The sequence below is a fragment of the Scardinius erythrophthalmus genome, assembly GCF_964197995.2.
Source record: "Scardinius erythrophthalmus genome assembly, chromosome: 3".
Taxonomy (NCBI): domain Eukaryota; kingdom Metazoa; phylum Chordata; class Actinopteri; order Cypriniformes; family Leuciscidae; genus Scardinius; species Scardinius erythrophthalmus.
In genome coordinates this window covers 5,957,705-5,973,764 of record NC_138223.1, presented here as the reverse complement: position 1 = coordinate 5,973,764, position 16,060 = coordinate 5,957,705, and the positions used below count along the sequence as shown (strand labels likewise).

Here is a 16,060-nt window from a genome sequence, read left to right as displayed (position 1 = left end):
CCAGCTGAGGCTTAACGTCGGAACAAAAGAACGAGGCTTTCATCTGTTTTTCCCCGCCATGTGGAATAGTACGGTATGAATGCATTTAAGCACACTTTGATATGGTGATATCCTAATACCTTTCATGTCCGTCCAGTGAGCCTGGGCTGTGAGTAGTGTGTTTGCGTTTGTAGCATGTGGTTTGTATGACAGTATAAAGTCTACAGTGTTCCTCCTCTGGGTTAGCCTTCCATACAGTGACAGCTGTAGCTCCTTTGTCGTCTGAGAAGAATCCATCAGGACGCGTCATTCGGTGGCCTCACGTCTTCATATTGACACATGTTCCCGTATCTGTCTTGACTAGTACTGTCTGGCAGGATTGCCTTTGGCTTATGAATATTTCTAAATATGTCAGGGTTGCTTTTATCCTTTTGTCATTTACAGTTTGTTTTCAACAGTTTTTTCTTTTTTTCCCAATATGTTTTTTCTAGATCAGGGTAGTTTTCTCACATTTTTTTTGAGATGTCAATGTCTTTAAGTCTCTGTAGTGTTCCGTCTAAAACATGCACGATTTTACACTACCACTGAAAAGTTTGGGGTTCGTAAGGTTTTTTTAAAAAAAATGTTTTGAATTGCTAACCAAAGCTGCATTTATTTTACCAAATGACAGTAAAAATATTAATATTGTTAAATATTATTACAATTTAAAATAAATCAGCTCTTTTTACATATTTTAAAATGTAGTTTATTTCTGTGATGCGAAGCTGAATTTTCTGCATCATTACTCCAGTCTTCAGTGTCACATGATCCTTCAGAAATCATTCTAATATGCTGATTTGCTGCTCAGAAAACATTTCTTCTTATTATTATTATTATCCATGTTTAAAACACTTTTATGGAATGCATGATGCATTTTAATTTTGTCATTTTGATATTTCGATGAATATAAAGTTCAAAAGAAAAACATTTATTTGAAATACAAATCTTTTGTTACAATTTAAATGTCTTTACTGTCACTGTAGGTCAATTTAATGCATCATTTCTGAATAAGAGTATTTATTTATTTCCCACCTCAAAAAAATATACAGATCCAAAACTTTTGAGCGGTAGTGTACAGTAGGTCGCTTGCATTCAGATATGGAGCATCATGATGTGTCATGCTACTTTTGATGAAAATGACAAAACTTGGAAAAAAATAAATGTTTATTTACGCTCCTTTAAGCCTGTTTATTAGTCCAAATGGGTGTTTCCGCCAGAACAAGTGAAGGTCTCTGCGTGTTGCTGTCTTTCCGCGTGGCAAATTAATTTAATTACATTTAAGCTTTTATTTGACTCCATTTTATATGTGACTTAATTTTATCATGACCTCAAATTTAAGTTATATTGCCAATTGGTTTTTGGTCAGTTATATAATAGTTTAGCAATACATTTGATTGTTCTATTTAACTCTTTACTTATATTTTACCCGTTCATATTAGGAAGCTAAGTCCCTCAGAGGTCCTCATGTCTTGTTTAACGTGGGTCTCATGATCACAATCTCGCCAGCTTCGGTCACTAAACAGAGGTAATTGCTATATACCTGAGATCGGTCGCATTCACGCTTACACAATCAAATATACTTTGGTATAGTCCCAGTGATTGCATACAATTGGCCACTACTACAGATATGTCAACCAACTTTACTCGTCTTATTATAGCTTTGGGTTGGCCATGCCATGGTTTCGCACGTACACTTATCTAAAGTAACATTAAAATAAAACAGAGGTAAGACACACCCAGATTTAGGTTGGTCAAGCAGCACTTTTGCTGCCCTAAACGGAAATTCACTTATTTTCTTTGAAAAACACGTACACTTGAATTGGTGCCAAATATTAGTTGTCACTAATCTGTCGCAAAACTTGCGGTAACATACCAATCCAAAACAATTTCAAATTCAGTCGGAATAAAATCAAATGTAACAATTTATTATGTCAGGTAAATATATCATGCCAATTTCATAATCAGTTCAAAAATAATAAATACAAGACATCAGATGCTCTGGAATAAAGAGAAAAGATGCAAACCTGACATTAGAAAATACATGATGCATAGAGTCTCGGCCACTCACAGCATCACAGGCTAATTTGAGCTACAAATCGCCCAGAGCCTCTTGTTGCAATTCATTATATACCCAGACCAAGACAGGAACTTCTTTCTCATGGAAACATTTACTAACAATGGGAATTTGCATTCAGAGTTTACACCTTTCGGGAGCAGGATGCCATTTGCCTGGAAGACACGCCCTCCTCTGTGTGCGTTTGATCTCTAAACTCTTAAATACCTTATTACATTTTGGTTTACTTCTTTGGGAATGAGACCTTTGTACCAGTCGCACTGAGACATTTCAAATGATACCAAACATGTGTAATACTATATGATAATTATTCACATTAAACCATATAGATTCTTGGGTGAATTTTGGTGATCTCAGCATGAGAGAGAAGGAATGTGGGAAGAGGGAAAGAGATGTAGATTAGGATGATGCTGAGGTGAGACTTGTGTCTCGAATGGTGCACAAGAGTGAGTTCAAATGTTAATTTCCTTTGTTCTCTCAGAGAGTTGCCCTCTCTTCCAGTTTTTTTCCAGTCTTGCACTCCATATTTGAATATACTTGAATGTAAATTTCAATACATTTCATGCATTCATGTGAGGGTAAGTTGAGAGTAAGTAAACCATTTTTGAGTGAACTCCCTATTCCTTTACCTTGTTTTATTGTACTGCATGGCAAGTTTCCTCTTGTTGACAGTCTGACAGCATGAGCCCAACATGGAACAGATATGGACATTGGTCACCATGCTTTAAAAATGTCTGTGTTTGTTGTCAAGCCTTTCTCCCCATTAGAATCTTCCAGATCATTAATTCTCTACAAATTTTGCTCTCTTCTAGGAAATTCAGGAAGACAGTCAATCTCTCCCTAGAAACGACTCACCTGTTCATCATCATCCTAACAGCAACTACACCAACAGTTCCATACCGCCATCCACAGCGAACAGCCGTATGTACGAAGCTGCTCCTGGTAAGTGCTCATAAGCCTCACATGCATTGATTAAATTGCTGGAAGTCACAGAAAGTTGCTGTACTGTTAGTTCCTGCCAGAGCATGTGAGGAGAGTGGTAATATTTCCCCCAGAGCGCCTTTCTGAAGATTCTGCTCAGGGCCGCTCGCTCAACCCAGAATGCCCTTTGTGATATGCTGGTTTGAGAATATGTGAAATAAGCAATAGCTCTAAGGTTATGGAGTTCAAATATTGTTTTAATTAAGTTGCGAACCTTATACATAAATGTAAAGTAAACATCTAAATTTAAAATGGAGAAGAAATTGAAGGGGTGTGTGGAGAAGCAAAAATTAATTTTGTGATAAACTCACAGTGAAGTTCTTTTTCGTTCTTTGCTTAGGGGTAAAACGAAGTTTGAAATAAGCCCGACGACACACTGGCTGCTGGCGTGTCCGTTTTTATTTCGGCTCCCATGTTAACAGGTTGGAGTTTGCACACAGCCTGCATGAGACAGGCGTCTCAGATGCGGCTCGAGCCACGCGGAAAATGCATGCATGCTAGAAATAGAACCGACGCCGGGTTCCAGCAACGGGAGTGTTGTCTGGCTAGAGCGCAGAACAGCGGAGTTTGTATGGACCGAAGTGCATGTCTGAGCTTGTGTTTTGGGTTAAGCTGCGTTGCTTTGACATTGTGGAAAATAGAATAATAGTAGAAACAAAATGTATTAGCCTTTTTACCCCTTATTATCAATCTAAATTAATCTCGTTTTTAATTTAACTTAATTTCGTTTTTCTTTATTTAAATTTCGTTTTTCTTTATTTAAATTTCGTTTCTCTTTATTTAAATCTACCCTTTACTGTGTCAGTAATTTGTTAGTCAGAAAAATATTAGATTACCTTAAAAGTATTGCTTAATTTAATAGTCGAGTCCCAAAATAGATAAATAGCTCTGGATAAGATGCAGTAGGCATTTTTGAGGAAAAGTACTTCAAGTGTTGTTTCTATATGATTTTTAGGTGCTGAATCCATTTCTGCCGTATAACAAGTTGTAAACATCACTGTTTTGGCATAAACAATAAAACAAAATGGCTGCCCAAAAAAACAAAAACAAAAAAAAAAACGTTTTAATGCATTTATTGCATTTTAAACATTAAACATTAGAACTAAACCATGCATTCTCAGAATATTTAAACAAGTAAACAATGAAAAAACAACATTAACATGAAAGGGACAGTTTTTAATAGCTGCTGGAATTATGCCAAGGTACCAAGGTACACTGGGAAGCATATATCAGTGGAAATATGCAATTATGCCCAGCCCGAAGGGGGGGGACTTGGAATACACATGACCCCAGGGGGCTGCATATTGAGAATCACTGGGGTGTCCAGCCGCAGGTGGAATATTTCAAACCCAGGGGTGGCAAGGTGGCTTGCCGAGGGAAAGACACATGCTCAAAGAGGCTTACAGTGGACTACACACGTGGGGGTCGCCCAGAGGCCGTGTTAGGTGTCGCCCAGCCTGCAGCTCTACAGATGTTTGTTAGCGAGGCGCCATGCGCTAGAGCCCAAGAGGATGCCACACTCCGGGTGGAGTAGGCCGTCACACCAAGGGAGCATGGTCGACCTTGCTGCTGGTAAGCCAAAGCAATGGCGTCCACTATCCAGTGAGACAACCTTTGCTTGGAGAGAGCCTTTCCCTTCAGCTTCCCACCATGACAGACAAAGAGCTGGTCTGAAGTCCTGAAACAATGCGTTCTGTCTACGTAAGCATGGAGGGTGCGTACTGGACAGAGCAGTGCCAAGGCTGGGTCTGCCTCCTCCAAGGGCAGCGCTTGCAGGTTCACCACCTGGTCTCGAAAGGGTGTGGTGGGAACCTTGGGCACATATCCAGGCCGGGGTCTCAGGATGACGTAAGAGTTAGCCGGTCCAAATTCCAGGCACGCTTCGTCAACCGAAAATGCCTGCATGTCCCCTACCCTCTTGATGGAGGCCAATGCAACCAGGAGCACTGTCTTCATTGACAGGAACTTAAGCTCCACTGATTGCAGAGGCTCAAAGGGAGCACTCTGCAGGGCAGTTAAAACCACTGAGAGATCCCAAGAGGGAACGAGAGGAGGGCGAGGAGGATTCAGTCTCCTCGCTCCTCTCAGGAAACTGATGATCAGGTCGTGCTTTCCAATGGACTTACAATCAACTGCATCATGATGTGTGGCAATGGAGGCACCATACACTTTCAGGGTGGAGGGAGACAACCTTCTCTCCAACCCTTCTTGCAGGAAGGAAAGCACGACACTGATCGGGCCTTTCGTGGGTTCTTGAAGTTTAGAAGAACACCAGTTGACGAAGAGGTTCCACTTCAACGCATAGGCATGTCTCGTGGACGATGCTCTAGCGGAAGTGATGGTAGCCACCACCGCTGGTGGTAGGGTACTCAAACCTGCCTCGTCCAGAACCACACATGGAGGTTTCAAAGATCGGGACGAGGGTGCCATAGGGTGCCCCGTCCCTGAGAAAGCAGGTTCTTTCTCAGAGGAATTGGCCAGGGAGGTGCTGTCGCGAGGAGTACTAGTTCTTGGAACCAGGTGCGGTTGTGCCAATACGGGGCAACCAAAATTACCTGCTCCTCGTCCTCCCTGATCTTGCGCAAAGTCTGCGCAAGAAGGCTCACTGGGGGAAACGCATACTTGCAGAGGCCCCGCGGCCAGCTGTGCGCCAGTGCATCCGTGCCGAGCGTGCCCTCGGTCAGAGAATAAAACAGGTCGCAGTGGGACGAGTCGTGGGAGGCAAACAGATCTACCTGTGCGTCCCCGAACTGATCCCAAATCAGCTGAACCGACTGGGGATGGAGTCTCCATTCTCCAGCGAGAGGCCGAAACCGAGACAGATCAGCTGCACGGTTCAGGTCTCCCGGGATATAAATGGCTCGAAGCGACCTCAGATGCTTCTGACTCCATATGAGGAGGTGGCGGGCGAGTTTCGACATACGGCGGGAGCGCAGACCACCTTGTCGGTTGATGTACGCTACTGTGGCAGTATTGTCTGATCGGACTAATACGTGCTGACCCCTGAGCAACGCACAGAAGCGGCGCAGGGCGAGACGTACAGCCTGCAACTCGAGGCAATTGACATGCCAAAGGCGCTTGTCCAGGAGCCCGCGGCATCATGTCCATTGCACATGGCACCCCAGCTCATTGTGGAGGCATCTGTTGATACAACAACATGCCAGGAAACTCGTTCTATGGGCACTCCAGCCCATAGAAAACTGAGGTTCGTCCACGGGGTGAAGGTCTGACGGCAGGTCGAAGTCACTGGGACTCGGAGCATGCCGTGTTGCCTTGCCCACCTCGGGACTCAATCGCGTAGCCAAAGCTGAAGCGTCGAGAGGAACAAGGGCTGCCTCGACAACCTTCGTGAAGACGCGAGGAGACAGGGCTAGCCCGAAAGGGAGAACCGCGTACTGGTATGCCTGCCCCTCGAATTATTTATATATATATATATATATATATATATATATATATATATATATATATATATATATACTGGTATGCCTCATTTGCATATGTAAACATGACATTTCAGAAAACTTGTAATACAAAAAATGTCTGTCTCTATGTAAGTGAAAAACTGGAAAGGTTTTATGGTGATATCTATAACTTCAAAAATTTACCCTATCCACCTCTAGTGTTTCGGCTGTGAATAATGCACCTATTCTTTCAATAACAATTACAAGAAAATGGGACCCTTATTTCAAATGTTATACGGTGGATCCTTATTCAGGAGACATAGAACTTTCTAAAAATGTGGTATAACAACTTTTCCTCAAAAATGCCTACAGGGTTACACAATCTTGAAGATCCGGACCTGACTATAACAGACGTGTGCGTTTTATATCACTGCAGTGTCCGTTCTCGGAGCATAAGCCCTGCCGGCGTGAGGTGCGCCGCTTCCCGCTCGCGCTGTTCTGTAGTTTACTAAAAGTTTATTAATTCTGAACGTGCGGCGTCTCGCGTGTCCATCTATAGGCTATTGCACCAAATGCGACACTGCACTCCCTTGTGAAGTCGATTGGATGAACGGTTCTCGAAATAATCAAAATGCAAACGGACATTTTGACAGACGCTTTTATCAAAAGCGACTTACATTGCATTTCAAGGTACACATTTACAATCTTATCAGTTCTTGCTTTGAACCCATGAACACACACACACACACACACACACACACACACACACACACACAGACACACACACACACACACACACACACACACACACACACGGAATGACCTTTGTCTTGTTTAATAATAATACAAATGATGATGATAATAATATTATCATCATTTTTTTAATTATTACTGTCAATATTAATAATAATAGTTGATTTTTTTTTTCATATCTTAAGTTTGTATTTTTATATATTATATTTATCAGAACTGTTCATGTTTTGTTACGCGTTTCTGGATAAAAAAAAAAATATATATATATCGGCCAATATATCGGAATATCGGATTTTTAAATCACCAATTATTTGTATCGGTATCGGCCTTAAAAATCCTTTATCGGTCGGGCTCTAATTGTTAACAAACCTGCTGATGCCGTCTACTCTGATGAGAGCGTCGTTTAGTGTGACCCGTGCTGGAAAAATGTTGTCGCAATGAACACATTTTGAGTGAATTTATTTTCACATTCCCTATTAAAACACCTTCAAAATGATGTGTGATTTGTTGGAATCAGACAAAACATGATTGCTGACTCTATCGACTTCAAACAGGTGTAGCTCAAAGTCAATTTTGAGAAAAATCGAGTTAAAGTTTTCTGAAGGTTCCAAAACAAAATCACCTAGCATTCATACCTTAAAATCCCTGGTAATAACACCAAATTTGGCAAACACCAAGTCAAACCCAAATATCTATAGGAAAAATATTTGCTCAACTTTTTTTCCTCATGATGCCACAATATTAAGACCTACTGTACTGCACGGATCTAATATAATGTTACACATCAGATGATATTCCCCAACAGTAAATATAACGTCCACTGAAGACATAATAGATAGCCTAATGTGTGCGTGAATACTCGCCAAAACAGACATTTTTAAATACTGTTATTCCTTGTAGGCTCTGTGTATACCGGGAACGCGTGCTGTCTGAGTCTTTGTGCGTTCGCTTCGGATCTGTCAGTCAGCGCGAGTAAGATCATTTTGTTTACATCAGCATGAGTTTAAACATCACATTTCATTGGTTCAGACTCATGCCATCGAGAATTTGCTATGAATATTCACAAAGTTGGAATTTGCGCTTTAAAACGATACCAAACTTGTGCAGAGGGGAAGTACAGTCGTCATGAAGCAAGCAGCATGTCTATAACAAAGGGAAAAAAACGTATAAATAAAGATACTTTTAGATGTTTAATTGCTATTTGGAGCATTGGGATCACTAGACAAGGTCTTAACACATTTTTGTGAACCTCAAATCATTTTTCACTTGTTTTGCCTGTAGCTTGTAATTAGTCCATGCGCATTACGACAACGTTTTCCAGCTTGAGTCACTTATGTATGTGCTGCACACTTTCCTCTCAATAACAAAATAAACATAAAACAAAAACAACAGCGGTGAGAAAACGGCACGAGCTCTGAAATTCGGCACTCCAGTCATGTCACCTCAATTTATACCATTTATACGAAATTGCTTTAAAGCCACAAATATCATAACTGTTATCTATAGGCCTACTGTAATGAGATATTTATGAAGTTCATCACAAACAGAAAGACGAATGAACGTTTTCTTGAGTGATTGAAGGTAGTGCACTGGCATGGAGTGAAATATTAAGCGTCACACCGCTCCGCTTCGCGCACATGCTCTGGTTCCTACTGGGCTTCCTAGACATCTGAGGTTTCCAACTGGATCATGTGACGGATCACATTGTTTCACATGATCGCTTTGGTGGTGGTCTCCAAATCACGCTCTGTGTGAATACACCTTCACTCATTGAGTGCATTTTTAACAGCACACCAAATGACAAAAGTAATTGCTTTTATATAATGTTAAGTGCTTTCATCTAAATTCTCTCACTGTTAAAGAAACAAAAGAAATATATCAGTGCTCAGCAATAGAAAGCATGCGTTCATCATCAACACCAAGTGAAGAGAGCTTTGCTCCTCTGTAAGAGTACCAAATGAGTTCATTTTCTCTGCCGCCTCATTTTCCATGCCAGCGTAGCTTTCCATTAGCTTTTTCGACTTATACAAGTTGGAAATCTGCCCATCTCATCAATAGGGATGAAAAAGCCAATGACGATATTTTTGCTACATTCCCTTCCGTTTTTATGCAACGCGGCCTGACCTTGAAATCATTAAGCTGATGAAATGGATTCTAAGTGGGCCTTATTAGCATACTCGCAATTGTGCCGAGCGCTCGAGAACGGATAACAAACTGTTTTAAATTCACACTATTCTTTCCCCCCGCTCTCCAGAGAGTTGCTGTGCCAACACAAAAGGCTTTTTCCATGTTTTTTGGAAACCATTGTTTACTGATTAGCGTCTCTTGTCCGTCAAAGTATGTGACTGTACTTTACTCGCACAAAGAGGGATGTGATATTTACACGCATCTCATTTTAAATTCAGATTACTTTCCATGCTTGTTTCAGTTCGATTTGGTAAAATCTGAAAAAATAAAAAAATAAAAATCAAACAGAACTCGCACAAATGCCATTTTGTTGAGTTTTAACAAGGTATAGTTTTTAATCACGTGTTTTTACCAGCATTAATATTTCATGTCACTGCATATGACAGTCAGTCTGGACTAACGATATGATAAATGTCTAAATGGTGGAAGAAACTGGGACAGTACTGCAGAACATTGAGCAGTAATGGAGATATTTCAATGTTAGTGCGGTGTGTAGTGTGGTCATTGAGAAGGTCTCAAACACAGCCGTGTGTGTTTTTCTCACATGATTCACAACTGAGTGAACCTGGTCAAGTGTGATTTATTCCTCATAATGGCAGGATTTTCAGTTTTTCAGAAAGAAATAACTCGCCCTCATGTCATTTCAAACCTGTATGACTTTATATTTCTCAGTGGAGTGCAAAAGGACATGTTAGTCAGGTTGCACATTGCTTTTTCATACAATAGAAGTGAACTACGGCTGTTGAGCTCTAAAACTGACAAAAAACACAAATCTTCTGAATCCATACGATGGCTTTGTGTGATGGACATCAGCTCTAATAATGGTATATAACATTAAATCTCATATTTCCAAACAGCTCCACACAGATCCCATGGCGAAAGACAGGAACTGCCGGAGGAGGACTACGATGAAGATGATTTCCCCCCTCCGCCTTCTGATCAGGACCTGCTGGAAACAAACCTTCTGCACAAACACCAACAAGATCGGTTAGTTATAGAGCCCAGAATAACATCAGAGATAATAACCGTAGTTCATAGAATTTCTTATCATGAAGCCAGATAATCTGGTACTTTGATCAACGCTCAGTATCCTGAAGGCTTATTTCAAAGACTTGAACACAATGATACCATGTAGAATAATTATTTATGCCATTTATCTAGTTGTGCCATCAAATATTAATTCAAATACCTAATTTTATCCACTTACATACATATTCTTATTTACTTGTATTCTTACATACACACACACACACACACACACACACACACACACATAGAAACAGTCATATACAAAATGGTGGACAGAAATGAAATTAATTTTGATTGTAAATACATAAATGTAAATATTATAAATGTCAAATAAATGCTGTTATTTTAAACTTTCTTTTGTTCTTTTAAACTAAAGCAGTACAACTGTTTTCAACATTGATAATAATAATAATAAATATTTCTTGAGCAGCAAATCAGCATATTATAATTTCTGAAGGATCATATGACACTGAAGACTGGAGTAATGATGCTGAAAATTAGATTTGTCTCACAGGAGTAAATTATATTTCAAATATAAAACAGTTATTTTAAATTGTAATAGTATTTCATAATATTACTATTTTTAGTGTATTTTGATCAAATAAATGCAGCCTTGGTGAACATCAGAGGCTTCATTCAGAAACTTTATTCCCAAACTTTTGTATTTTACAGTATGTGTTTTATACTTATACTACCACATTACAGGATGTTGCTTAGATATTAGATCAACCAAACTGACTTGTGAAAAACAATTAGCAGAGAATGCATTGCGATCAAGAAGTTTTTTTTTTATCTGTCTTGTAGGGCTGAAATGGAGCCTGTTTCCTATGTCAACAACCCCAACAACCAACAATACCCTCAACGACAGAAAGCCCCAGATTACTCCAACAACAGGTCCTCTAAGAGCATGGATTTAGGTACGGAAACACACACATATACCAGAAACTACCCACAAAATAATGTCCAAATAAAATGAACTACATCTTGTGGACATAGTTTTAACACCCAACTCAATTAAGCAAGGCTGACCAGCACAAATATATATAAGCAAAATCAGCAATTCCCCATCTAACAGACCGGTTTTGAGTGCTAGGATGGAGTAAACTACCACAATCTAGCATACTACTGTATACTGGGACTGTTCAGACTGCACCCTGACCATGACTAGAAGTGCTGCTTCTGTGCATTTATCGCTTGGTTAACTTAGATTGTGGGAGGTTGGTCAATAAGACGCAGGTTTTTTAAGTGAAATGGTGTGTGTTACAGTGTTGCAACTGTTCTTAAAGCCTTATAGAAAAACCTAAAGGTTATACTGAGACTTTTTAAGGTTTTGGTCTGTATTTAGTGGAAACCGATTGCCTTCAGTGCAAAATAAAGCTCTATAGCTACACATTTCCCAGTATTCGGCATGGATGACCCCGATAACTTATCCTCTCTCTTTTCCACCGGCTCCGGAAACATGAGGGATATTTCTGTGCTCCACAATGGGAAGTTTTCGCCCGTTTCCAATTACATTTCATTAGGGTGGAGTATTGGCTTCAGCGCCACTGCCACTGCGCTAATCTCCTCGCTGCTGAAAGCTGATTGGTTTTCATTACCCACATCTCATAGTGTCTTGCTTTGCTGCCATCTTTTATCCTCCATCCAGACCTTTTCCCCTCTATTTATTTCTTTATCTTTCTCTCTCACTTTTTCGTTTTGTTCTTTAAGTTACTCTTTCAATTTTTCTGTGTAGGCTTTGTGGCCTGTGGTTCAGTTGCTGTTTCTTTTTGTCCTTGTCTTTGACCCTTTTTTCATTTCTTTTTGTCCTTTTTTATTTATATTTAAATGAATATATACACTATTTATGTAGTTTTAAACTGAATAAATGTAAGTCTTTAAAAATGTCCTTAATAAGAAGAATCATATTGTTACATAGGCATCAGCATTAGATCATTCACTAAAAAATGTATAACTTTTATAATTATTAGATATATCATTTTTTATGTATTGTTATTTTTCATATTTCTCATATTTTATTTTTCATTTAACATTCAAAATAAAACCATAGTACTTATTCATTAAAGGTACAAACAAAAAAGTGCATCAATGTAGAATCATTAGAGTGCATATATGTGGTTGCTTATATTTTGTTTAAACTAAATTATTTAAAGTTTTCAATTTCGAGTCTTAGATAAAGCTCTAAAATGCATGCAAAATTCAAAAACGATTACCATCAAAGGGATTGTTTTTGGAGGGTTTTTGGGTAATGGATTTCCAGTCAGGTTCATCTGTAATGCGACTGAAGTTGAGAGCAATTTCAGACATTTACTCTAGCATTAACCGCTGTCAGAGTAATACAGGTCATTTATATCCAAATACAAAAATAGCCAGCATATTTATTCATTGCAAATTACAAGCATTCTACAAACCTTTAAGGTAATATATCCATCACCCAAGGGTCCACTTTTCTTGTCCTCAAGATGCTTAATTTCAGCCTGGCTAATGTTTTCCTCTGTGATATTGCGAAACGTTGAAAGACAAAGGTTTTCTTCAGTCAAGCGTGATCCCTATGAAAGATTTGGCTGGAGTTTTGGCTCGGCTCGAGTCTCTCAGAAAGAGCTTTATCCTGCCAGTCGCATCATTAGCAGCTGTATGTGTTTTTCTGGGCAGGAGTTCATGTGAAAATGCTCTTAATTTCTCATTTGCTGATTGCTTTCAGGCCTTTACTGTTATGCAAAAGTGCAATACACTAGCCAAATGGGGTTTTATCGGAATATGTAGCCTATAACTATTTTTAATTTTTCTGCAGAACATTTTAGTGAAAAACCCACATTTAATGCTGAACTGTTGTGGCTGGATGCCAGGTCACAGTGGTCCTAAACAGAGGTTCTGAGTGGATCGCTAGAAGGCACTGGGTGTTGCTGTGGTGTTTCGGGTGTTTTGATAAGGAATTCGACACAAGCACAAGCAACGAAGTAGCTACAGGATTCTAGATAGTTGCCTAGAGTGTTTGGGTTGTAGGCCAAGCAAGGCATTCCTAAAGGGTTCTGGTTGTTGCTGTGGTGTTTTCAGTGCTTGCAAGGGTGTTTTGCACATTGCTATTGTGTTTTAAGTGTTGCTAGGATGTTCAGGGTTGCTGCTGGGGTGTTGCTAGGGAATTCTAGATGGTTGCTAGAGTGTTTGGGTTGGTAGCTGAGGCATTCCTGGAGAGTTTGGGTGGTTGCAAGGATGTTCTGCATGTTGATAGGGTGTTTTGGTGTTGCTAAGATTTTAAGGATTGCTGCTAGGGCATTGTTTTGGTGTTTTGGGTGGTTGCTAGAGTGTTTGGGTTGGTAGCTGAGCTATTCCCAGAGTGTTCTGGGTGTTGCTTTGGTGTTTTGAGTGGTTACCAGAGCGTTCGGCACATGGTAGGGTGTTTTAAGTGTTGCTAGGATGTTCAGGGTTGCTGCTAGGGTGTTGCTAGGGAATTCTAGATTGTTGCTAGAGTGTTTGGGTTGGTAGCTGAGCTATTCCTAGAGTGTTCTGGGTTTTGCTTTGGTGTTTTGAGTGGTTACCAGAGCGTTCGGCACATTGGTAGGGTGTTTTAAGTGTTGCTAGGATGTTCAGGGTTGCTGCTAGGGTGTTGCTAGGGAATTCTAGATTGTTGCTAGAGTGTTTGGGTTGGTAGCTGAGGCATTCCTGGGGTGTTCTGAGTGTTACTTTGGTGTTTTGGATGGTTGCAAGGGTGTTCTGCATGTTGCTAGGGTGTTTTGGTGTTGCTAAGATTTTAAGGATTGCTGCTAGGGCATTGCTTTGGTGTTTTGGGTGGTTGCTAGAGTGTTTAGGTTGGTAGCTAAGGTATTCCCAGAGTGTTCTGGGTGTTGATTTGGTGTTTTGAGTGGTTACCACGTTGGTAGGGTGTTTTGCAAGGGTGATTTTGGGTGGTTGCAAGGGTGTTCTGCGTGTTGCTAGGGTGTTTTTGTTGTTGCCGAGATGTTCAGTGTTGCTGCTGGGGCGTTGCTAAGGGGTTTCGGGTGGTTGGTAGCAAAGGCATTACTAGAGGATTCTGGGTGCTGTGGTGTTTTGGGTGGTTGCTAGGGCATTCTGCATGTTGCTGTGGTTTTCTGGGTGGTTACTGGGATGTTCAGAGTGGTTGCTAGGGCTTTCAGGATTGTTGCTTGGTTGTTCAGGGTGGCTGCTGGATTTGGCAAACACAGCTAAATATATAATACATTTTTATAAATGTGCTTGTGAAGGATGTTTTTTTTTTGCAATCTTTCTTGTTCGTGCGTGATATTTGGATGTGTTTTTCTGCATGCATGAGTGTGACATTGTGTCTGTGCTATGTTGAGTGTGGATAATCCAGATTTGTACGCACTTTCAAGCATTCAAAGGCAAACTATTAACCCCCTCCCCCCCTTTATTCTTCTGTACCTATTTTACCCCCATCAACCCTGTTTGTGTTCTCTCACATACGTGTCCATGTACACACACGTGTGTAAACCCACACCGGCTTGCACAAGCCTCTCTTCCAGTGTTATTTCTCAGCTGGGGAAATTGAGCTCATAAAAGATGAAAAGGCTTATTTAAGAGAAATTGCAGTGTAATGAAACCCCATTATTGTATCCCATGGTGCAATGCCTGTGGCAGCAGCTGCTCTTCACTGCTCAATCCTGTTTGTGTGGATTAGTCTCTCTCTCCCACACACAGACACACACACTTTCTCGTTTTCACCACTCACACTCAGGCCCACACACTAATAATTCCTTGTTGTCCTCCACGGGGCGCTACCGTAAATGTCTTAGATGTGTCATCATGGCTTGCACAGATGTAGTCGCTCATATGCACTGCACTTCCTTTTTCTAGGAAAAAAATCGGAGCTTTCTTAAAAAAGATACATTTGTTTGAGAGGCAAAATGAAAGGCAAAGATATATTTTATAATATATATTACTGTCTAAAATATAATATTACTGTTCAAAAATTGTCTTTTATTATACATTTATACTTTTATTTAACAAGGATGCATTCAATTGTTCAAAAGAGACAGTAAAGACATTTTTAATGTTACAAAAAATTTCTAGTTCAAATTAATGCTGTTCTTTTGAGCTTTCTATTCATCGAAGAAATTTTATTTCAATAATAATAATAACAATATTTTTTTTTTTTTGTTGAGCAGCATATTAGAATGGTTTCTGAGGGATCATGTGATAGTGGATACTGGAGTAATGATGCTGGAAATTCAGCTGTGCATCACAGGAATAAATTACATTTTAAAATATTAAAATAGAAAACGGCTTTAAATTGTAGTCATTTTTCACAATATTACTGTTTAGTGTATTTTTTATTTATTTTTTATCAAATAAATGCAGTCTTGATGAGCAGGAGAGACTTCTTTCAAAAACACAATAAAATCTTACTGATCCCAAACTTTTTAACGATAGTATACTGTAGCTGAGAAAATTACACACAGAACAGACCTTCTGTAGTGTACACTGTAAAAAATAAAAAAATAAATATAAATACCCTGTTTTTTTCCCCTTTGTTATGAATTCTGCTATGTGTGCACAATGTAACACGAGCTGTGTGTGTAGTGTGTGTTTAGGCAAACGGCAGATGTTCTCAGCTGTACAGAAGCGTAACTGGCCCTGCACTGCT

General features: G+C 39.8%; 1 protein-coding gene across 2 annotated transcripts in view; it reads left to right on the top strand.

Moving 5' to 3' along the window:
- pard3ba (par-3 family cell polarity regulator beta a) overlaps window positions 1-16,060 on the top strand; it is a 168,422-nt gene that overhangs the window by 93,860 nt on the left and 58,502 nt on the right. For both annotated transcript variants that reach the window (XM_081362128.1, XM_081362127.1), the window contains exons 13-15: window positions 2,905-3,034; window positions 10,272-10,401; window positions 11,248-11,360. In XM_081362128.1, the coding sequence (XP_081218254.1) occupies window positions 2,905-3,034; window positions 10,272-10,401; window positions 11,248-11,360 (373 nt within the window). The remainder of the gene's footprint in view (window positions 1-2,904; window positions 3,035-10,271; window positions 10,402-11,247; window positions 11,361-16,060) is intronic.